At 32.5% G+C, this 24,054-nt stretch overlaps 3 protein-coding genes across 6 annotated transcripts; 1 reads left to right on the top strand and 2 right to left on the bottom strand.

Annotated features, from left to right (window-relative positions):
• Nucleotides 1–718: 718 nt before the first annotated feature.
• Nucleotides 719–4,131, bottom strand: LOC113846451 (UDP-glucuronic acid decarboxylase 2-like). Its single transcript, XM_027474747.1, has 7 exons — nucleotides 3,388–4,131; nucleotides 3,133–3,280; nucleotides 2,966–3,045; nucleotides 2,792–2,875; nucleotides 2,637–2,711; nucleotides 1,450–1,542; nucleotides 719–1,186 (listed from the first exon to the last, which is right to left on the bottom strand). Exons 1-7 carry the CDS (start codon nucleotides 3,976–3,978, stop codon nucleotides 962–964), a joined length of 1,296 nt encoding a protein of 431 aa, XP_027330548.1. The 5' UTR covers nucleotides 3,979–4,131; the 3' UTR covers nucleotides 719–961.
• A 6,309-nt stretch (nucleotides 4,132–10,440) lies between these two features.
• Nucleotides 10,441–11,164, top strand: LOC113847841. The gene has a single exon (XM_027477137.1). The coding sequence runs from the start codon at nucleotides 10,567–10,569 to the stop codon at nucleotides 10,927–10,929; it is 363 nt and encodes a 120-aa protein (XP_027332938.1). The 5' UTR covers nucleotides 10,441–10,566; the 3' UTR covers nucleotides 10,930–11,164.
• A 3,116-nt stretch (nucleotides 11,165–14,280) lies between these two features.
• LOC113874825 (kinesin-like protein KIN-13A) lies at nucleotides 14,281–21,681 on the bottom strand. 4 transcript variants are annotated; one of them, XM_027513037.1, is made up of 13 exons: nucleotides 21,294–21,659; nucleotides 20,932–21,184; nucleotides 20,126–20,347; nucleotides 19,491–19,679; nucleotides 19,248–19,352; nucleotides 19,011–19,088; nucleotides 18,741–18,822; nucleotides 17,925–18,087; nucleotides 17,077–17,406; nucleotides 16,184–16,402; nucleotides 15,503–16,097; nucleotides 15,343–15,408; nucleotides 14,281–14,692 (listed from the first exon to the last, which is right to left on the bottom strand). In XM_027513037.1, exons 2-13 carry the CDS (start codon nucleotides 21,142–21,144, stop codon nucleotides 14,510–14,512), a joined length of 2,445 nt encoding a protein of 814 aa, XP_027368838.1. In that variant the 5' UTR covers nucleotides 21,145–21,184; nucleotides 21,294–21,659; the 3' UTR covers nucleotides 14,281–14,509. The 4 variants fall into 4 exon arrangements, with proteins under 4 accessions (XP_027368838.1, XP_027368839.1, XP_027368840.1 ...); XM_027513038.1 differs by having other exon boundaries at nucleotides 21,290–21,643; XM_027513036.1 differs by having other exon boundaries at nucleotides 14,346–14,692; nucleotides 20,932–21,197; nucleotides 21,294–21,681.
• Nucleotides 21,682–24,054: the final 2,373 nt, after the last annotated feature.

The raw sequence follows: 24,054 nt of genomic DNA, 5'->3' as shown, positions 1-24,054 counted from the left end.
TAAGGAAAATAAATAAAGTTATTAGAAAAAAATCATTTGGAGGATTTTATTTTAGGTGAAAATATTATTATTTTCTAAGCATCTAAAGGGCATTTTATAGATTAAAGAGGATATACCTATAATACGGTCAGGTGTAAACTTGTTCACGATAGTCCAATTAATATGACCATTTATATAGCAATAAAAATAATGCGTAAAAGGGTCGATGACTAAAAAGTTTATTAACAAAAAAACACATTAATTTTAAAAATAAAAAATATTAAAAATTTGAAGAGATGCTTTAAAAATCCCGTTAGCAAGTTAGCATTTGGCATTAAAGAATACTTCCATATCCTATATCTGGCTTGTTCGATCATCACGCTCATATGCTCCTCCCAGTGACTGTCGTCGATTTCTGCCCATAACGGACCTTGCCTTGAGCTTGGATTTAGGCTGGGTCTAGTGGACGGCCTACTTTTAAAAAAAAAAAATGTTGTTGGACCTAACTAACAACGAAATAAAAATGGTGATTTTTCGTCTTAGAAAAATAATAGCTTTGACGAAAAAAATAATAATTTGAAATATACACATTTCCATGATAACTTAAGAGGTTTTCTTTTCCCTCTAACCGGTTGATTTTGGAGTTAAGCACGTTCACCCAATAAATCCAACTTAACCCAACAAATAAAGGTTTGGTACTTGAGACGAAGCAAATCAGAGGAACTGTTACACACATATAAAAAGGAAATTCATTCCGCAATATATGATTGTAAAACACGATATAAATACAACAACAAAAAATATATCTTATTCCCATAGTAGGGATACTGTTTATTAATTCGCTGCCAGACGTATACAAATCTCATCAAATGACTAATACATAGATATCTAACATAATTCAAAATGAGCTAATTTTTGTTATATATAGGTTTATTTTCACGAAGTTTCTTCTTTTAATTATGGTTTCTACCTCACTGTTTATCTACGATGCAGATGCACCTTTGGTCCCAGTGGCTTTTGAATCACCGAATAATCTTTGGCGGAAATCAGTGACCATTAGAGGAAGTCCCTCACGGAGGGACACAGAGGGCTGCCACCCAAGAAGCTCTTTTGCTTTGGAGATGTCTGGCTTCCTTTTATGTGGGTCATCCTCTGTGTTAGGTCTAAACTCTATCTTCGCATTTGGGTCTATGGTTTCTTGTACCACCTTCACAGACAAAGAGTACATAAAGTTATTCTACATATCACTGTTTAATGGGAAAATATTTTTATTATCTTCGTAGCGTTATACGAAGAATCATGTGATTTCAATATCATTTTCTCACAATAATTTATACATCAAGGAGTAAGACATGAAAAGAAGAGTGTAAAATAAGGTGAATGGTGTGATATAAAGAAATAAGTGTGAGAATTTGGCTTAATTAACATTTTAATATCCTAAAAGTTGAGAAAAAAAAAAGTATAAAGTACCTGAGCAAGTTCAAGCATGGTGAATTCACCAGGGTTGCCAAGATTGAAAGGACCAACATGCTCACCTTCCATCAGCCGCATTAGGCCTTCTACCTGTTATGTACAGATCCACGTTTAAGCCTTTTTTTTTAAATCGGTTTCTACTTTCTATAGTCACCTTAAGTTATGCGTACTGGGACCACTTAAGTCTACGCGGCACTCCCAATAACCTCCTAACCCATATAATATATGCGGCCATGCATATGCAATTCCAAAAAGGTTATTTGTGTTATGTATTTCCTAGTTTAGACAATCATATTTCTAACACCATTTTTGTTATTTAAATATAAAAAATCAATTTATATATAATTGTCTTTGACTCCTTTTTTTTACATTTATTTAAAAAATATTTACCACTATCAAAGTGAAACACTATTTTTTTTTTTTACTTTAATGATACAAACATTTTCTTACAATACAATGCTATTGTTGATATTTATTTAAACTTCGTTGAAGTTTGAAAATCAAATGTAAATAATTACATGCTTATACATGGTGAAAAAGCAATTCAAAATAATGTATCCGAAACAAAAATTTATATAACACATCAGTTTTCAATTTCTAGTTAGTTGGAAAAAGTCTAATACAAGGCACACTTATTCGGGTAACATAAAAAAAAAAGTAAACTTAGTAAATGTCGATGGTACGTGGAAATTTGGAATGGAGTAAGAGTTATATTATTTGTATAGTAATTGTTACAATATTATATATATTATTAATTTTATTTCTTTTTATTATCTTAATTATGATATTTATCTTTTCTCTCTTCTTATTTCAAAGTATTTACGTCCCAAGAAATGTCTGCTAGACTAATTTCACTATATCAGTACAATTTCTCTCATTGATACAGTTCATGTCGAACAGCTTCTCAAGTTCACCGTATTGATGAAAGTAGGGGGAAAAATAGAAAGATAAGTCAGAAATCTTAAGTTCAATTATTTTCTTAGAAAGTGTACCATGTTTGCCATCTTTAGAAGAATTCTCGTTCATATCTCACTCTTCAATAATAAGACACATATTGATATATATTATATGACCTTTACGTTACCTACATAATATATTTTTCAGTATTTCATTTAATAAATCTTGGAATGCTTAATAAATTTCTTGATAGTGAGAAAAGGTACATATGGGATGAGAAAGCTTACCAAGTCAGAAACATATTGGAAGCTTCTTGTCTGTTTTCCATCGCCGTACACAGTCAAAGGCTCCTTCCTCAACGCCTGCACATAGTTTTAACATAATTAAAATAAAACAGCGTGCAGTGTGGCAAAGTAACAATTAAGTAGAGATAAAACTTTACCTGAGCAACGAAGTTACTGACCACACGCCCATCGTCAATGCACATTCTAGGTCCATATGTGTTGAAGATTCTAGCAATCCTCACCTACACAAAAATCATCGTCAACCTCTAAATTTGCATGCATATATGTCCGCAATTGCGTACCATACATAAAATACGATAATGTGAACCAACCTCAATACCAGCGCCTCTGTGATAGTCCATGGTCAATGTCTCTGCAGTGCGCTTTCCCTCATCATAACAGCTTCTTACACCTACACCACCGCCATGCATCATGCATTGGAAATTGATAAAACAAAAGATGCAAGATTCGAAAGAGTAATTAAAGCACTACGCTTTACCAATGGGATTAACGTTGCCCCAGTATGTCTCAGCCTGAGGGTGTTGAAGTGGATCACCATAAACCTCACTAGTGCTAGTAAGCAAAAAACGAGCACCGACTCTCTTTGCCAATCCCAACATGTTGAGCGTCCCCACCACATTGGTCTTGTGGACTCCAACACCAGATAAGAATCAAGGAATATTCGAATTGAAAACAATAATCCATAGAAATCAACCATATGCATCGAAAAAGATTAAGAGTAAAAAAAGGATATGATAGTCTTGACAGGATTGAACTTGTAATGGACAGGGGAAGCGGGGCACGCCAAGTGGTAGATCTGGTCAACCTCAAGGAGAATGGGTTCAACGACGTCGTGGCGAATGAGTTCGAAGTTGGGGTTACCCATGTGGTGGAGCACGTTCTCTTTCCTTCCCGTGAAGAAGTTATCCACAACGATCACGCTGTCACCTCTTTCCATCAAACGGTCCACAAGGTGGCTTCCAACGAAACCTGCTCCACCGGTAACCAGTATCCTCTTCGGCTTCTTGCTTTTCAACCCCAAAGGGACCCTTCCCTTCTTCTCCTCCAAAAGAACTCGCCGAGTCGGCAGAGCCAACTCGGTTTCAAGGAACGAGTCATGTTGGGTGGCAGCCACTATGGACGCAGATCGAGAGGGGAGAAGGTGGAAGAAGAAAGTGGCGATGGCCACGCCGATGAGGAGGAACGGCACTCGCTCGCGAAACATGTAGCCGATCCGGTTCGCTGATTTTGGCGCTGAATTAGAAACACGCGGCGAATTTGAGGTGCGATTGTGGTGGGGTTGGGGTTCTCTTGTTTGTGCTCTGTGAATCAGCTCAGAGCTCATTTTTTCTTACAGTGTTTTGTGAATCGAGGATGAAGATGAAGGTGGTCTCGATTATTATTGTGATTGTGATTGTGAGGCATGAACTTTGGCTTTATAATCGTTCCAACGTGCGCGGAATTGGTGCCTTCTCTTTCTTCATTTTGCAAATTTGAGGTTTCCATTTTCCCCTTTTTTTATTACAAGTCCATGACTCGTGAGGAGAGGGAGACACACACAATACTTGGCGCATTCTCATTTGTTACCAAATGTTTTTGTGTATAAATTGTCAGAGATGGAAGCCAAGTGGCACGTGTTGACCAATATTTGGTGATACGTATACCCGCATCATATGATCTTACATCCGCGCTAATTTTGCATCGTTTCTCTGTTCAATAAGTTGGAATAATAAGTTTTATATATAGTAAACTTTTATTAAAAGTTATAAAAATTAATATAATTCAATGCATTAATATTATTATATACTAAATTTTTAATAAAATGATCATATAACTTATAATTTCATAATAATGAGTACTCAACAAAAGTTTTTAGAAAGAAATCTCACAAAAAAAAAAAATACTATTAAAAAATGTCATTTTTATCCGTATGTAATACAAACAGATTTATAGATGGATTTGTAACTTTTTTTTTGTAATTTCTGAAAAATCTGTCTATATTACAGACGAATAAAAATTCATCTGTAATATTCGTCTATAGTTTGTCCGTCATTTGACGCAGAAAAATATAAACAGGAATTATAGACAGATTTTTTTGTCTATAATTTGAAAATAGGAAAAAAATTTGGAGCGTGAGTTACATTAAACTATTTACAGACAGATTTTTGTCTGTAATGTCTGAAACCTATAAAACCACGTCTTCCTCTTCCCCTTCCTCATTTTTCATAAATCTCTCTTTTCCTCTCGCCTTTCTCTGTCTCTCTTTCTAGGAGCTCATTTTTGTGGCCTTTGTGAGTGATTGGAGCATCCGTTTGAAAGATAATTTGCATCATTGTATCCCTGGTATAATGCTCTAACTTTTAATTAGTTTATTTTTTTATTTTTGATTTATTTTAGAGACTTAAAATTTCTAAGATAGAGTTGTAGGATTGAAGATTGTATGACTTGGGGAAGGGCGTAGAAGTCCTTCTTTGAACTTGATTATTGTGTGTTGTGGGATTGTTTGTATTTGTGTAGTTTGTAGAATATGCATGTTGTGGAGTTATAAGAGGATGTGCTATAGAACGGTTTAGTATTGTAATGTGTAAGTTTTTAATGCATTGATTAATAGATTGTTATATAATATATAGATTATGTGTAAAGAAAATTTAAATTTTTATATTAAGTACATGTAAACAAATGTAAGAAAATATTAATATATTGTTATATAATATATAGGATAACTATGTTCAAAGGCTTAAGAAGACATCTTATCAAGATCGGGGTCAGTTCATAAAGATACTATATGGTCAGAGACGGTAGGTGGCCTTTATAAAGGCCGCATTTACGGTATAGGGAGCTGCTTTGCAGATTCTATGTCTCCTGCATTTGTCACCGGAGATACTCCTTCTCTTGTTCCTAAGGAAGTGAAAAACATGGTCCGCACTCAGGTTCATGCCCTCAATGAAGAACTGCATAAGCAAAATGAAAAAATGTGGAAGAGTAAGGAAAGTGCATAGAAGAAGAAGTGGGCGAAGAAAATGGAGAAGAAGATAGAAAATAAGGTGGCATCGAGGATGCAGAGAGAGGTGCAGCATATGCAGATGCAGCAGATGCATGCATACTTTGAGCTCATGAGAGCAAGCATCTCTACACCTCTTCCTCCTCCTCTTCTAACACCACCAATCTTTAGCTCCATGTGTCATTTCTCTTCTGACTCCTCTTCTACTGATGACCATACTTTTTCGGCAGATGATCACACCGATTATTAGTGATATACAATGTTATTTTATTTTTTATATTATTTTTTTAGATGTTTACTTCTTCATTTGTAATGAAATTTTAATTTTATATTTTATAAATAATTTTTCATTTTTAAATATATAATTTTATAGTTTTTATTATGTTTATAAATTTGTGATAATTAGGAACAACGAGAAATAATTATGTTTATAAAAGAATGAAACAATTTTTTTTTAAAATTTCACAAATGAATTACAGACGGAAAATCCGTCTATAATTTACAGACAAATTTTTCTATCTATAATTACAGAAGAATTTTTCCATCTGTAAATTACAGACAAATTTTTAAATATGTCTGTATTTATTTACCGCGCATATTACAGACGGACTTAAACCATCTGTAAATCCGTCTGTAATGCTAAAATCTGCGTGTAATAATAAAAAATTTCATCTGTAAATCTGTCTATATTTTTAGGTTTTCTAATAGTGAAACTTCTGATCAACCAAAGCATATCATCAAATTATTTAGTGTTGAGAATTAAAACGAATATGTTAATTTTATTTGTTATAACTAGTTGAATTGAGACGATCTGATTTGCCCACTTTGATTTTACACCAGAAAATATTTATTTATTTAAAAAAATGTAATTGAATGAAAGGGGTGGAGGAGGTGTTAACGGCAGATAGCACCGGGAACTGGCAGTGATATGTGGCGAGTATCCCATCTGGTGAAGGCGGAGATTAATTGTAGCGCACTGTTTCCAAATGCACGCAATTTTTTTTATCATAGTAACAAGGAACATCTTACACCACAAAAGAGTTCATATATTTTAATTTTATATAAATGAACACGTATGTTGGAGAACTTCACAATCAGTTTTCTTGAAAGTAGAAATTGTTACTACATGCATGCACGTTATATGATGAGAAATTCTCAAGCGTATTATTACTATAGTTCCTGAAATTTTTTGGTCAACTGTTTTCATTTCATGTATACTTAACAGAAGGGGTTTTTTACATAAATAAAATAAAAAAATTTAATATTACATATATACACCAAAATAAATTTTTTTGCATAAATGTCCTAATTTAAATTATATAAAAGTCAATTAAAATCAACTTAAATATTAATACACAAATCGAATCAGGTATATATAAAAATCAATTTAAATCGTTTCTCATGTCGTAATGAAAAAGTTCAATAAATTATATGACTATCATATCAAACTTTAGGAGATGAAATATTACTCTAGAAGTCCATAATCAATCGGATGTTTTACGTGGAATTATGTGGATATGAGTCTGAAATGCACGTTTTATAGCAAAATAAGCCACATTTCAATTTGCATAATGTAAAAAGCAAAATAAATTTACGATTCCATGAAAGTGCAATTGTATGGAAGAGCTGAAATCTCACATGGTATATTACTTGGCCAGCAACTGCACCACTGTTGACCAGAGCAACAGGTTGAATGAATCTGCAGAAATCCAAACATCCTATTAAACTTTATGGCATGAAATATAATGCCATACAGAAGTATCAAAAGAGTAGATGATCGGCAAAACTTATATGAAAATGACAAATTGAAGGGTAATAATAATTTTCTTCAAATAAGCAACACTAACAGAAGTTTGATATCCTGCACTGAAAATGGTTAAAACTACGAAAGATCCATAGAAGCCACATTATTTAAGTTAATGACTTTTGGTCATTGTTGCCAAAAAAGCCATAGCAGGTAATTGGGGTATCCATAAGGATATATGCTAGTATAGAAATTTGGTAGATAAATGTTCCTATCAGCCTTAGAGCCAAGGCTCTCCTCTGAGAAATAGTTCTCAGCCTTACAAAACAGAAAAATATGTATAGCAGAAACTACCCATAATAAAAGAGTTATGTGCTCAGTCAATAACTGGTTGAGCGATTTGTCTACATTACTCCATAAGAACTTGTGCTAAGAGAAATATGCTTAATAGGAACTTGTGCACCCTGAATTTTCAATTACAACTTGCAAGAGCTTGTTTTCTTGACCTATATGTGCAGACAAATTTAGACGATTGGGGTATGCACTATTGTGTCCGTCACACACATATGGAGGAGGGTTGAGAGCATGGCGGGGATGTTGGTAGGACCACCTTAGCCAATAAATTAAAAAACTCATAAAAGGGTTGAATTGAATTGGTTGTTCGTCTGTTATGGACTTTTCATGCATTGCTTTCCAGATAATTGAGGCCTTGTCCATAGGATCAACACTTATAACAATTCTATATCTTTCACGATTTTTTTTAAATTGAAAGTAAATTGTAATCAATTTTTTTATATAACTGAAGTCGATTATAATCGACTTTTTTATTACAATATGAAAAATAATTTAAATTAATTTGTGTATTAATATTATTAAAGTCAATTTTAATTGAGTTTTATGTAATTTAAATTATGATATTTATATAAATTTTTTTATTTTTGTATATATACGTAATATTAATTTTTTTTATTTATGTAAAAAACCCTAATAAAAGTTTATAAATAACTAATGAAATTTATTATATATTTTTCACTTATTTAAAAAGAAAGTATGTTAACAGGCTAATTATTTTTGGGGAGAAGAGAACATTTCGAGTAAATATTCTTTAATTTGATAATTGTTAAAATAAAATAAACAAATGATAGAGTGCTTAGATTTAATTTAAAAACAAAATATAGTTTTTCCTTCCTTTCTAAAGTCATGCTCCTAAACATACCTTGAAATACTGTTTTTTTTTTTTAATAATTAAGAGTGTATTAGCCTCATGAATCTTAATATACTTATACTTATTTTAAGAAAGAATATTTATAAACTACAATTTGAGTTTGTTAAGATACTTGTAAAAGTATAATTATTAATGTTTTTTTAAGTATACAAAAATTATTATTTTTAGATGATAAGTAAGAGTGTATTCAGCATAAACATCTTTATAGTTAATATATTAACACTTTAAATATAAAATTACACGTAACAAAATTATGCTAGTATATATTAATTAATGTCAACGGTAATATGTTTATTATTTATTTACTTAACATGATTATTTGTAGTGACATTATGTTTAGACAGAGAAAGTAGAAAGGAAGGAGATAAAATATAAACGAAATTATATTCTATTTCCTTCCTTTTTACTTTTCCTGTCTAAACATAATGTTAAAACAAATAAAATTTTATATTGTTTGGTTTGAAAAAAAAGTACACAAGAGAAAAAAAGTTTCTGATTATCTATTTGTTTAGTTAAAAGAAAAAAAGAAAATTTTGGTATAAAACTGTGTGAGCTAATTACACCGGGGGTTGCAACAATACCTATACACAACATCTTAATAGTTAAAATTTAGACCAGACAAGTATACACGAATATTATATAATATATTTTTTATACCAATAATATCTTTATAAAAGTAATGTAAAAACTGAAGGAATGTGACAAATATTTTAATTTTCATTTACATTTTAGTCGTAGAAAACTGACAAGTATTTCGCAACAGACAATACAAACGGAAATAGGTTAAATATCGTTTTCACGTCAGATATGCTCAAAATCATAATTAAAAAAAAAACATGACAAGTATTACACAGACACCCACGAAAGTATTTACACTGAGAGAGAAAAATAAATAAAAATAATATATAATAAAAAATATACTGTGATGTTAAGAATGAAATAAAAAAGTGTTATATAAGCGTTGAGACTATTTAATTAGTGTCCATGAATCATAATTAAAATATTAATTTTGAGGCATGAGTCAGCAGCTTACGGCAGTCATTTCCAGCTTTCACTTTAAGTAAATAAATAAAACAAACTGATCACAGAACAAAATAATAATAATAATAATAATAATAATAATTGGACTGCAATACAAAAGAATCAAACATACCATGTAGCTAGCTGGTTAGAGATTAAGTGAGCTTCGGTAGCTATTATTTAGTCACCATCTTATTTAACGTTTTAAAAACAAATGCGCAATTTTGTTGATTGAACGCGAAAATTGAATATACAACTGTTCACTTAAGGATCCCAGAGATTGATTATTAGCACACATTATACATACACAGCTTTCAAACTCACGCATCATGATTTATAAAGAGCCTTTTTTTTCAAGAACTCTTCAAAGAGAGTTTACTTACACTGAAAAATGAAAACTCACAGCCATTCAACTAAAATTTCACGACATTAAGATTTGTGAAAGTCAACTCGCAATTGCAAACAAGCAAACTCTTAATTAAGTTATGTGAATTAAGCGTCGACAATTTGGTTTGACAAAGACTTGAATGTGGCTCATTCGTCAAGGTTTGATTTGACGTATGATGAGTAAAATATTACCATTACACTTGAAGATGATAGTAGATCTAAAGAGATTTAATTGGGGGATTAACACTGATATGGGCCAACTTGGAAAACCCTAGAGTTGAGTCCATAGAGGTCCACAAGTCACAACTCAACACGCAACCACTCGTTTTTCTCTCCTTTTTATTTTCTCCCTTACCCTTAAGCACATGCCATGCAGGTTCACTCACTGTTCCCCACACAAGTTAGAGTCAAAAAAAGAATTGAAAATAGTAGATGTACGCGTCCCCAAGCACACTTATTTTAAGGCCACAAAACAAAAAGAGAATACATAAATTTCATTGCACCTAATACAGTACGAATAATCACATACCCTTTGAAAAGAAGAAGCTCATCAGTGATGATACAAGAAAGACAACAAGGTGGGGGTGCACCCCATGGCGTTCTTCTTGCAGTGGTGGTAGTAATCGTGGTCATAGTGCCCTTTCTCGTTGGGGATCAAGGGGAGGCCATTACCGAAGCTATATCGGAGCTCCTAAGCCCGTTGGGTCTTCTCCTTCTACCCATCATTCTTCTCCTCACCATACAGTTCCTTTCCTCCGATCGTGGCTCTTTCATCTCCACCCTTTTTTCCACCGGCGAACCCGACACCATCCACCGGGTCAGCGGGTCGCCCTTCGGCGTTGCCCTCTTCCTCATCCTCATTCTCTTCCTCTTGTACAACCGGGTCTCCATCTTCGGCGGCGATGATTCCGATGAATGAAACGAGGAGTGCTTTGTTTAATTTTTGTGGATCTGCCTTTCACTTTTGTTTTGTACACGCTCGCACGCACGCTGGCTATTGTATATGTAGATGTATGTATGTACCTATTCTTTTTTAATTGCATGTATTGACATGGAATTGTGGGGAATGGTAATAACAAATTCATGAGAATAGAAGGTTGAAGTTGAATTGCTTTATTTTTTTTGCCTTTTTAGTTTCAAGTACCAAACAATACTATTTTTGTGCCGCGCCCTTCCACATGTATGTGAATTTTTATGTTATGTTTTGTTCATAGATTATGTTATTTGTGCAGAATTTGGAGTTTCTTTAAATTTAAACGATTCAACTTGAAAACACAAATCCATGGAAAATGTTGAGGGAAGGAAAAGTTGATTTTGAATTTGAACATTAGAAGCTGAGATGAGACGAGATCTGTGGTTGTAGGTGCGCTTTCTGGTGCTTTTTGGTTTTTGTTGTTGACCTTTCTGATGGTACTTTAATTTGCAAGACGCCGACACCGTACGCTGAAAGCGTGTTCTCGTGCCCAGGGGTTCCTACCTCCTTTTCTTTCGTTTACAGAAGGAAAATGTAAATGTCATTTTTTACCTTTTTATTATACAAAAAGGATATATAAAAAAACGCCCTTCTATTTTTTTTAAATTTCTCTTATAGTTGATACAATAAACAGTTTGATGAATTTTTATGATATTTATTTATACTTATATTTAAAAAAAAATAGGATTAATTGACATTAAATATAAATCTAAAAGATTTATATCAAATTTTAATTATACAAATTAAATAATTTAATAATTAAAAAGTATATTTGATGTCAACCAATCTTATCTCATTTAAAAAATATATGTGTTAGGGTAAGTTTGATTTCTATTTTAAAAACAGGAAAACAAACTCTCTCTTAGTATACATATATATATTTTTTCTTTTTTTCTGGGCCGCAATTCTGTGTGTGTATGTTAGAAATTGAAACTGGAAAGCTTATCATATATTTGGAAACACAATATGAGTGGCTCCAAAGCTTAGATAGAAGGGTCCATGCTACGAGAAGAGAATATTTCGGCTTGCCCCACTCCCACTGTATTTTGTTAGCCCTGAAGATCTCTTTAACGGTAGATAGTAGGGATCTCTTTAACGCTTAATCGAAATAAAATTTATTTAAGTAGATTTAGCAAAAATTAATTTTAATTTAAGTTAAAAAAATTTGTTTAAGCAAAGTTAAAAAGTAATTTTTGTTTAAATAAAAAAAATTAGCTTAAGTCAAAATTGTAAAAAAATTTAAATTTTTTTTTAAACTGCAAAAAAATTAAGAAAACTATCTAATTACTAAAAATTCTTATATATTTTATCCTACTAAATATTCTAAATACATTATCTAGGTAAAATCATGTGGAATCAAGTTAAATTATTAAGAATAATGAAAAGAATTATAAGAATGATAACTTTGAGAAATTTATTAAAAAATAGTTGTATTATTACATATTTTGAAACACTTAAATTTTTATTGTATGATTATAAAGTGTGATCACATGATCTTTTATAAATATTTTTTAACTTTTTTACAGTTTAGAAAAAAAGAAAAGAAAATTTTGAAAATTTTCACAATTTTAATTTAAGTCAATTTTTTTTTGTTTAAACAAATTTTATGCCTTAATCCAAAATTATTTTTTATTAAATTTATTTAAACGAATTTTATTTCTCTTAAGTGAATTTAAACTAAATGTTGTGTAGTTTACTACAGAGGAGTCCTCATTTAATAACTACTCACTGACTGATACACTCATGCTCTGATAGTAACTTAAAAATAATCTCAATACCCCTGATTTATGTTTTCAAATTAGTGATTGAAAACTATTAAGGATTATTATTTCACCTTAACACGGAACCTCTTCACAAGTTTTAATCCCAGGTTATGTTTTGAAATACTAGTTGATATTTTTTATGTATGGTTCCGTATTATGCGAAGAATGTAACTAATAAACTAGCAAACGTCTCATTCTCAATCCTTCTTTGTTTCTGGTTTATGCTTTTGATTTGAGATGTCAGATGGGTAGCTTACGGTATTAAAGAGAGACATTGATTCAAGATATGGGTGTAGGAATCATCTTTGCTGTGAAGTCACATGAAGGATCCAGATATGCCAGGGAGAATATGAATCTTGCTAATACAAAGATCCACAATAGACGCTGACAAGTGTCTCCTTCTCATCATGCCATGTGAAGAAGGAAATGGTTACTACTAACTCCGGGAGGCATGGTTAAATGGATAATTGAATTCCTGCTCCCTCAATCTATTTTGAATTAGATTCCTACAACAAGAAGATGAATGGGATGAAGCAGAAACAGGAGGTGAGGGAATGGACATTTTAAAAAAAAGTTAGAGTTGAGAGGTTGCCCATATTAAAACGGTACTAGACAACAACTATTGTCTTTCGTTTCTCTTTAAAATCTCCAAACTTTAAGTACAAAAAAGATTAACACAAATCGGACCAAAGAAGCATTTAGCCTCACGAGTTGTTCCTCTGATTTTTCCAAACAAAAACACGGTAGGGGTACTACTCCCAGCAGACATGAAACATGGATCTTCTCCAAAATTTTAGTGGGACTATACTCTTTTTTTCCTTTGATATTTTAATAATTTTACTTTGTTTAATTTTTATCATAATTTTGTAAAATTAATGAACATTTTTACTCGTAATAATAAATTTGTTTAATAGAAAATAATAAATAAACAAAATACTAATTGATATGGCAGATAAAAGATATAAGAAAAAATAAGAAATATTTTTTTATAAAATTTAAAATACTAAGTATTTTTTCAATTTAACTCTCCATTTGTCATTCTGTACCATAGTCATCATAGTGTCAACCTAGGATTCTAGCAATCGAGGATAAAGCGATTTAGTGTTAGGGAACACCATGTTTCCGAAAAGCAATATCTTGTCCTGAATAAAATCGATCTAAAATTAAATGTGTCCACGTTGTACCAAATTTCGAACAGTCTAATTAAATGCACTGACTAACACTTTAGACGTTACCATTCCACAGTTATCATAATATAGAAATTGATTCTTATAAAATGAAAATTATACTTCGAAGCAAAAATAATTGATGGAAAAATTAACTAAAATTGTAAGAAAATGCAGACACGCACAGCAAATCATAAAATGTTAAAATTCATTTCATTGATTTTTCATTCAGAAATTATTTGATACTTTTCTCAATAAAATATGTTCTCCACTTTAAAATGGTCTATGTAATAAAAAAAAATAAACTTTTGAAATGTAGTTATCATAGTTATTCTTTTTAATAATATGGCAATAACAGACTAGATTGTAGAATTAAAAATAAAATAATTTCCACTTCAAATCCAATTTGCAAAGGCATTTGGACATAATATCACACAAGGAACAAATATACATTTGAGTAAATTTAATTTGAATATCCAACAAAAGATTCGTTGATATAAAGTGAACAAAAACCTTTTAAACTATACTGCTAACAAACACGAGAGAAATTACATCACGAACATACACATCATCACTGAATAAGAGAAACCAAGCCTTTTAACGGGGTATTCTCTTTCTACTAAGTATCTCTTGTTCTTTTAGTCGATGTTGGAATCTTGCCAGGCGAGCTTGAAGACTGACGAGACTAGCTGCTTTGCGAGAAAGCACAAAACTCAACTGGGTTACGTAGTTGTCAATAAGACTTCCTGGCTGGTCCACTTCTGCCAATAGTTTCATTTCCTAATAAACAAAAAGCAATACAATATGAGCTCCAACAAGAAAATAGTCTACAACTAGAAAGTGTTAAAATATTTTCCTAATATTACTAAGAATCCAATCAAACCGCTGTATCAAAAGCTGCATTGCATTTCAAACACAAAATAGAGATAGTGAAAAGTTAAATAAGCGCGAGATGTTTCAATACCAAAATAACTAAGACGACAAATGATAAACTAGTGTGACACATAACCATTATTCAACAGGCAACAACTATAATGATTCAAATGCTCTTGGTTATACGAGAACAGCGGAAAAAACATATCAAACCATTCCTAAAAACCCTCTCACCTTCCGAAAAGCAACAACGTTGTTACAGGACACACATATAACTTTCTTGCATCAACATGCAACGGCATGAAAAACAGAAAGTTGAAGGTTTGATGTCTCATCTATAATAATATTAATTTATACACGTGCCTTACTTAAAGATTTGGTTTCATGGTGTTTTCAATATATAAACCTTAAACTAAAGGTGGGATGTTTGCAGGATGCAAGTGGTCTATTTAAAGAGTTTAATTTTCGCTATAATCACCGCAAACTTAATGTGACCTAACAAATAGCAAATAGAAATTGAATTTCACAATGTTAACGAAAAAGTTGTTATAACTCACTTCGCGGACAATCTCCATTGTGTCCTCAATTTCTTTCCTGTGAGCTGCAATTAATGCTTCTTCCTCCTGCAGAAATATAACAGAGAAATTTAACAGATACTCCTAAGTTTTATAGTCAACTCTCAAACTGGAGGAGGGTAGTTCCAAATATTTGACAAACCTCAAGTATCGCACTGATATTCACATCAGGAGGAGAGGATTCTGTTTCAGGCTGCCTAGATCCAGTGGTAACTGTGTTATAATTTCCTGTGCTCTGGTGCTTGGAGCTTGTGGGGAAGTGATCAGAACCATTGGCATCTCTTTTTAGCCAATTTGCAGATCTTTCAGATTTCTCCTCCTTAGACCCTTTTCTGCGTGGTGGAGACACCTTTTGCACTTTCTCATCTGTATCATTTAGGGAATAAGAGTTCATCTTTTGACTGGTAGAATCACTGTAAGAATTCTTCACTTCGAACCTGTCCCTGTCCATTGAGGCAGAAGCCAGGCTTTTTTCCTCCCGCCCATTGAATGGATAACTGGATGAAAAACTTGATGGTTGTTTGTCAACATCAGCACCAGAGCTGTACAGAAAATTTTCCTTCTCAATAACTTTCCTGCTGATGTCCATGGCTTTCACCTCCTGACGTTGACCATTAAAATCCTCTGTTCCAACACTAGCTGGAATGGAAGATGTGGATACCTCTTTATTCATTGGTGGTACTGGATTTGGGGCCTGGTCCTTTCTAGGATTTCCACTCTTAGATAGACTTTTAACTCTGTTCACATTATGAAAAAATGGTTAATATATGAAAACGAGCATGCACATGGACATAATCTTATGCTTACAATAGAAGACACTTGCCGGTCTGCATATCTCAAGGTATTAAGTGTGTGTTCACAAGACCCTGCATTTGGGGATATACAAGAGATCATAACAGTTTTTGAATTCCCAACAAAAGAGTCACGTAGCACTTCTGTAAGTTTGCTTCCACGAAAAGGAATATGGATCTGGTCATTGTCCAAAGCACGAATGCACTCCTTCAATGCCAAAAGGCTCTTATTGATTTCAGCTCCTTCAATCCTGTATTGACCATACACAAAAGTACATGAAACAAAAAGATTGGTTGCCATGAGACAAATCACTCAATCTGAACAATAAAAAAATGCCACAAAGCAGGGCCAGTAGGAACTCAAGGAAGCAACGAACAACCACTATGTTTCCAGCAGTTATATTAAAATAACATACTAGAGGTTAGACAACAAATAAACAAAGAACACAATTGTAAATTTTGCATTTGTTTACAAAGTAGTTGTGCATTATTATAATAATTTGTGCAACTAAGCAGTCTCTCAGTTTATTTTACTAAATCTAGTAGCTACTTTGAATGCATATTGAATTGATATTTCACTTTTATCACAAGTTCACAATAATATCAGACATATGGACAATATATATACACTAGCTACATAGAAAAGCTTTTGAGAAGTTCACACTCAACAACAAATATCAATTAGTGAAAGAAACAAAAAAACAAACTTGTTTGATTTTACCTTTGCCAACTAGAGTGGTTTATAGTTTATATTCTTACTGCTCTTATCTTTTCTAACATAGTAAAGGCAGAAAGAGAGAGACTAGACAAACTAAAAGGGAAAGAAATGGGTGTTCTAATGAGCAGTCCCCCCCCCCTTTCTTCCCCTCCCTCCCAATGCAAGCAGTTGGTTTATGCAGAGCAGATAATGTCAACGAAAAAGTACCTTGTCTGACGGTCATTGTCAGTAGTATCGGCACCTCTTTCACTTCCAGCAAGATCAATAAAAGAAATCTTCCCCACAACCTTCCCACTTTTTGCCTCATTTCCATCATTGTTCCGTCTGCTCTCTTTTACCTCATTATGCCTCTTTACAACCAGTTGTAAGATAGCATGTGACCTAGAGGACTCCTCATTGGCACCAGTTGACCCTGTACTTCTTGCTGCATTTCCCTTTTCAATGAATTCTTTGACAATCTGTACATCAGAAACTTCAAATTCTTGCAGTCCTACAATACACACTTGCTGCCGTCCATCTTCTCTCATGCAGAGTTTCCTATGCACAGAATAACAAAAACAGCTACTCAGCAATCTAATTCACATAAACAAATTGAGCACTAGAGCAAATATAACATGCAAGTTGATGGCACTGAATAAAAAATACATAAAATGCATATCAATTTGGACAGATAGATATGTACGACCCTAAACTCTAAAATTCATGATAAAGCATGACGTTTGTGCTACGCAGGAAAATTCTTAGTTACACTAAAAGTAATGCTCTCAACAGTTTAGATTTGATATAAAATTTTATTTTATAATAATTTATACCCAATTCAGTAGAATGGATAATTACGTCATGTTCTTCTAAGTGAACTGAGTGTAATACTATGATAGATAAAATAATAGATTCTCATACTGCTTGATGCAAACATTAAAACCAGAATCTTCTAGTTAAGACCCAGATCACAAATACAAAAAATATAAACCAACAGTAAACTGATGCCTGAAAGATAAATACAGCTACACACATACATGCACAAGCACACAAAATAGAAAGAATGAAATACCCACTTTCTGTCACTAAGAAGATCAAAAAGCTTTCCACCATATATCTCAAAGTAGCTAAGCCACAATTTAAATTTTTGATTCCGGTATACTGGCCGATGCAACTGTCTAACAAGGTCTTCAGCAGCTCTAAGTGGCAACGGTTGCATTGTGTATGTTTTACCACTTCCTGAAAGTAAAATGCTATTAACATCACTAACGAATGAAATTGACGGAGTGACAACAAAAGGATAAAGCAGCAACTATCAAACATGTATGAATATATATGATATGATGCCACCAATTAAAACTCTTTTTCCTTGAAAAGGGAAGTATGTCAAGAATAAAGCAGTTTGATTAGGTTTAAACCTCCAATCACTTGTGTAATTGCATCTTCCACTAGTACTAAAATCATCTTTGTGTACCAATGTCATCAGTAGCCTGTCCAACTCTAGCCAACAACAACCAAGTCCTTTCCCACTAGGTGGGGTTACCAACACGAATCATATGACAGCACAATGTTCAATAGTGAATCATGTCCATTGCCAAACCATTGACCTCTAAATCCTCATTGGTTTCACTTATAATTTTTCTTGGAATCCCTCTACCTCTAGCAATAGGACTACACTCTCCAAAACTATGGATTCTACCAGTTTCCATCCCCATGCCAATATGTTCAGCCACTAACATAATCAAGAACCATCCATAGCTACTTACACACACAACACACAAAGCACATACAATAGAGAATATTGGAAAAAGAAAATGGTTTGGAAAGTAAAATTGGACGGTTTTTAACATTTGTTACAGGTTGATATGAACAGAGTACAATAAATTTCTAACCTGTCTGACCATAGGCAAAACAAGTAGCTTTGGTTCTCTCAAAAATTGTAGGAATAATTGGTTCTACTGTAACTCGATATACCTGTCATTGCAGAGTAGCTAGGCCTTAGATTAACAACTCCAGACCAAGACAGGTAAGCACTCCCTTTCATAAATACCATATACCAACAACAAACAAGCTAAATGATAATGTCAAAACTACTGAAGAAAAATGTTAATTAAAATAGTAAAGAGTAAAAAAATCCAATCTTGGATAAGTTGATGCCTTACTTCATCATTGGTAACATTCTCATCAAGAACAGCATCAAAACAAAACTCATGCTTCTCCACATAAGCTGTCAAATCAACCTTTTCATAATAGAACAAGAAATTAGATCCATGACCAGTAAATAAAAACAGGAATAGCAAAATAAAATAGAACTCAATATCAAGACATCAATAATTCAACCTTTGAACTGATATAGTTATAAATGGTAAATATAGTATTACATTCCAACATAGACAAACCTTTAGTTTGGGTTCATGGACTGTCAAATATGCATTTTCATATACAGTTACAATATCATCCTCCTTCTTAGCAAGCTCCTTCTTGTTGAGAGGTCTTTTGCGTACCTATGAAATGTAAATCCAGGGTCAAAATTACATGTAAATCCACGAATGAAAAGTATATGTTTCTACATGTTTTAAAGTGCAACTAGGAAGCTATTCATATATGTATAGGTTACTTATCTATATAAAATATTGACATACCACAACTTTAATCTTAGCAACATTATTTTCTCTCGTATTATTCTCTCTTTCATTTGTAGGTAAGAAAACTGATGCATCGGCATCAGCTTCTCGTTCCTGCTTGCTGCTAATTGGGTTGAAGTCATCTTCAAAAGATCTTGGGCCTCCAGGAATAAAGGGTGATGGCTCAAAGGGTTCTGAAATAACATGCTGAAAAGAGGAAACAAATCAGATCCAATAAAACATGTTGCCAGAGATACTAGTATGGGTCAATGAGAATAAGCATGCACAATCAGAGAGTTAAAAACTTAAAATTGAAACAAAATTGCTAAAGGTTAAAGGTTTGGACATTCAAACTCATGATTATTATCAAAATATCTGCCTATATAACTGAGAGACTTCACCATCATCAAAACAAACATTTGCATAAGATGGTCTAAAAAATTGCTAAACTAACTTTCATGAAATTATTAGTGATACTGGGTTAATCTTCCCTGATACATACAAGAATACTTTTTTGGTAATAAGGAAAAGAAAACATACAAGACAACTTTGCATGTAGAACATAGTATTTCTATAAAATGTAGAAAAGGAATCTAACTGCAGTCTGCTGCTTTAATTATATGAACAGGCAACTACCATTGAGTGAATCGTACCTCAGACAAAAGCTCTGTATCATCCATGGCATGAAGATCCAAAAGCCCAGCCCCAAAATCTCCCCTGAAATCTGGAGAATAAAACCCATCTGATACAGCCACTCCACCTAAATTTTGGGCAGTGGGCGTATATGGCTCTGAACCAGATTCCCCATTAAAATTGAGGTTTCTCATCAACTTAAAAAGCCTCTGCTTTTCTTCCGCAGACTGTGCTCCATAACCCTAAGACAATATCATGTTCATCTATCTCAGTCATCTCATATACTACCATCAAATGCAACGACACAGAAAAATAAACATTTAGTACGTTCAAGTTCAACCAATACTAATACCACAGTCAATGTAAGCTTCTTAAAAAACACAAAAGGCTCAAAGTTCAAACAGTAACATGGGCAAGTGTCGCAAACTTTCAACATGCACAACTTTATCCAAAACACGAAAGGCATCATGAATTTATGAAACGCGCAATAAATTAAATATCCTTTCTCTAATAATCACAATACAAAATACCCATACAATAATACATAAACAACTTCAGCATACACAATTAAGGAAAGAAAAATGCACTGGTATCCACGAACATCTCAACTAACCAAATAATCGGCACAAAACCTCAAGCGAACTGATTATTACACGACTAACAGTGCGACAATAAAAGAAAATGCAGAAGCAAAGAAAAAAAGGAGGGGAAATTTAAATTTACAAATTGACGATTCAAAATTCTTCAATAAAGCGAACAACAATTAACAAGTAGCATACAAACGAGAACCTAAAAGAGTCGTTACCAACGGAAGAGGCAAAAATACCTGCATAAGAAGGTTGGGAAGGAGGCGTTGATCGATGCCAGTGGAAGCCAACGGAGAGGCCAGATGCTGCAAGCCGGCGGATTGCAACCAGCGTGCCATGACAGCATCGCCGGCATCAGTGGCAGGCCCTGCCGCATTGTGCAGGGATCCGGCGCCGGCGTGGTCATACAGAGCAGTGGCGGCAGCATTGCTCTGCTGCATCTGGCCACCCATGTGGCGCTGCGACCGTCTTTGGGGCGCCAATTTTCAAGATCTGTTTACACACGCTTCGCACAAACACACACACGTTGGAATTGGAATCGGAATCCATCATCATCACAATAACGAACAAATAAACGATCCAGAAAACGAGGAATACTCACGATGAGGGGAGAATTCGAATCCGAAGACGAACATGAAAGTGAGGAGTGTAAGGAGGGAATCCAAAATCGGCGAACCTTGCAATTAGAGTAAATCGAGTTTATGAGGAATCAGGAATGCGGCGGGGAAGTGGAGAATCGAGATCTGCCGTGCCAAATTATGGATTGCAATTCAGATCTGCAAGTGGCGGAAAAAGCAAAAGCAAAACCCCAAAACGATGGGAAAGCTTTGTTTGTAAAATGGCTTTTGGTGGCGTTGTTGTGTTCGTGTGAGTGAATGATGGCGGAAGAGGAGAGAGAGAGAGAGAGAGAGAGACGGGAGAGGCAGAGTATGCGTCGATGATATTATACTTCGTGAATGACAAAGGTATACGTCAATGCAAATTTTTTCAGATAATAATCAAATGGAAAATGTATTTTATATATTATTTTCAAATATTATTAAAACGGCTACGACGAAATTAAGTCTTTTTGATAAAGACTAATATACCCTCCTGCTTTCCTTTAACATGGTAAATTAAATTAAAATAGAAAATAATTTAGATTATGATTTTTTTTATTAAATAAGGAAACAAATTTAATGACACCCATAGTATCAAAGCATACTTTTAATGAAAAACTGTTTATTTATAAACGAATATAAATTGTTCTTAAAATAATGAGTTGAAAAAATATATTTATTAACTATTTTAAATTAAAAATTTTACATCATGTTTTTGTATGAAAACTTAATTTTTTAAAATTAAATTTTAAAAATATGAGCAATTAAAAGTGATTTCTCTTTGTAAATACTATCAAAATAAACAATTAATTAAAATATTTTTAAATGTAAACTACAAAATATTCATTAAATTATCTATTTTAAAACTATAAACTATTTGGTTGATAATATTAAAATAAAATAAACTAATTTAATGTTCATAGTTTGATTTATTTTATCTGTTGCCTTAAGAGTTAGATTAAAAAATTAATAATATAAAATTTTAATAAATATCGAGATTGTGATATATTAATAATATGAGAATTATATTTGTTAGTATTATTTTTTAATTATTATTTTCATAAGCTAGTTAATATTTTTTTATTTAGTTTAATTTGGATCCAATCTGAATCGTATACTTAAATGTGCGTGGTAGATCATTAGAGATTTTTTATATACATAAAAATTCAAACTCAAAATTTTGTTTAAGCGATATTGAATCGTTTGTCACTCAAACTATCTTTTATTAGTAACTATTTAATATTTTTATTAAATAATCTATTCTTTTATGTGTGTAAGTTTTTTTATTATGATATGATTAGATAGATTAAAAATAACGTAAATATAAGAAATCAAAACTAAAAAAAATACAAAGTATATAAAGACAAATATTTTGAATCAAGCTCTCAACAAGAAAAGAAAATGGCATTTTGAATCAAGCAAAGGGGGAAGGGATCTACACTCTGAACATGACTATCCCATAAGATTCTTAATTTAAATTTAGAGAAAAACATTATTTCTTCCAAGGAAATATGTGGTCATATGTACATCTTGATATCATTACGTTAGTTTCTTTCGTATTAGATTGGACATTTCATTGAAAAGCTTATCACAGACCAACCGAAAAATATGTTGCGTGACATGGCTCAATACAACCAATTGTTAACAATGTAATACACTTGTAAAGCCCTTTTTCAACACAAGCAAGCCGTAGAGGACCAATTAATGACAAATTCACGTCACGTGCATATTTTCTTACTCAAATTTTGTTAATGAAACAGTTCATAAACTTTTTCTGTCCATGTTTAAATTGTTAGTTAAATTTTCATTTTCACATTGCAATGAGGGAGATTTAATTAGTTCTCGTTGTTGACTTTTTATGGCTTTTTATAAAACACATGTAAAAGAAAAAAAAATGTTTTTATATGGATGGCAAGGGAATAATGTAAATTGTGGACTAATTCAATGTCAATCAAATTATAGGATTGGTTTTATCTTTTGGCTGAAACTTTGAATTATGAAAAGCTAAATTGGTAATCCAATGTTGTATTGAAATGGCTTCTCCGGGACGGCATTTTATGTTAAAGCTTCGAGATGGGTAAGAAGTTAACGTACCTTCACCTCTTCACCTTCATTGACGTACCCGCCAACAAATATTCTAATTATATATATTTTAGAGGGATTTCTTTCTTTATTTACTTCCTTTTTAATATATTTCTTTCTTTTTTTCACGCATACCCAAAAACTAAGAAATTAATTAGAAAACATCTAAAAGTAAATATAGGTGACAGATAAAAGTATTGTAGTTGCAATATTTTACAAATAATTTTCATACGAAAAAGAGTCGTATAAGTAATATGATTAATAGAGGAGGAAACATTGGATGCTGAATAATGATTGTTGAGTGATGTCCATTTCATTCTGTTGGGTTCCATTCTATAAGGCGTAGACACAGTCACACGCTCCAAATATCACAAATTTAATTTGAACTTGTTCCCTGAAATTCAGGCATGCACGAACTTTGTTTAGGAAAGATACTTAGATTTGTATGCTTTGCTATATAAAAATAATAATTTCTCTTATTTATATTCATAAAGATTTTTTAACTATTAAATAAAAGTATTAAAAATATTTTTATACTTTCAAAAGAATAAATATGTTGTTTATTTAATACTTACTTTATAAAATAAAAGAAAAATTACTAAAACAATTAACTCATATAAAAAACACATAAGCGAGAAAAAAAGGTACATGTTAAAAAGTAAATATGGATTTGAATATTTT

This window comes from Abrus precatorius, unplaced genomic scaffold, assembly GCF_003935025.1.
Source record: "Abrus precatorius isolate BTA unplaced genomic scaffold, Abrus_2018 Scaffold8, whole genome shotgun sequence".
NCBI classification, from domain to species: Eukaryota; Viridiplantae; Streptophyta; class Magnoliopsida; order Fabales; family Fabaceae; genus Abrus; species Abrus precatorius.
This window is presented reverse-complemented; position numbering and strand designations above follow the sequence as displayed.

What these genes read in the sequence shown, in the direction of transcription:
- LOC113846451 (XM_027474747.1), bottom strand. Translation starts at nt 3,978, where the DNA reads ATGAGCTCTGAGCTGATTCACAGAGCACAAACAAGAGAACCCCAACCC. An exon ending in TCAATCCTGTCAAGACTATC is followed by an intron (nt 3,281 to 3,387) that starts ATATCCTTTTTT and finishes GTTGGAGTCCAC; the next exon opens with AAGACCAATGTGGTGGGGAC. An exon ending in ACAGAGGCGCTGGTATTGAG is followed by an intron (nt 2,876 to 2,965) that starts GTTGGTTCACAT and finishes ATTTTTGTGTAG; the next exon opens with GTGAGGATTGCTAGAATCTT.
- LOC113847841 (XM_027477137.1), top strand. Translation starts at nt 10,567, where the DNA reads ATGATACAAGAAAGACAACAAGGTGGGGGTGCACCCCATGGCGTTCTT.
- LOC113874825 (XM_027513036.1), bottom strand. Translation starts at nt 21,144, where the DNA reads ATGGGTGGCCAGATGCAGCAGAGCAATGCTGCCGCCACTGCTCTGTAT. An exon ending in TTTTGCCTATGGTCAGACAG is followed by an intron (nt 18,088 to 18,740) that starts GTTAGAAATTTA and finishes TTTTACTTTCAG; the next exon opens with GAAGTGGTAAAACATACACA. An exon ending in ACCTTGAGATATGCAGACCG is followed by an intron (nt 16,098 to 16,183) that starts GCAAGTGTCTTC and finishes TAATGTGAACAG; the next exon opens with AGTTAAAAGTCTATCTAAGA.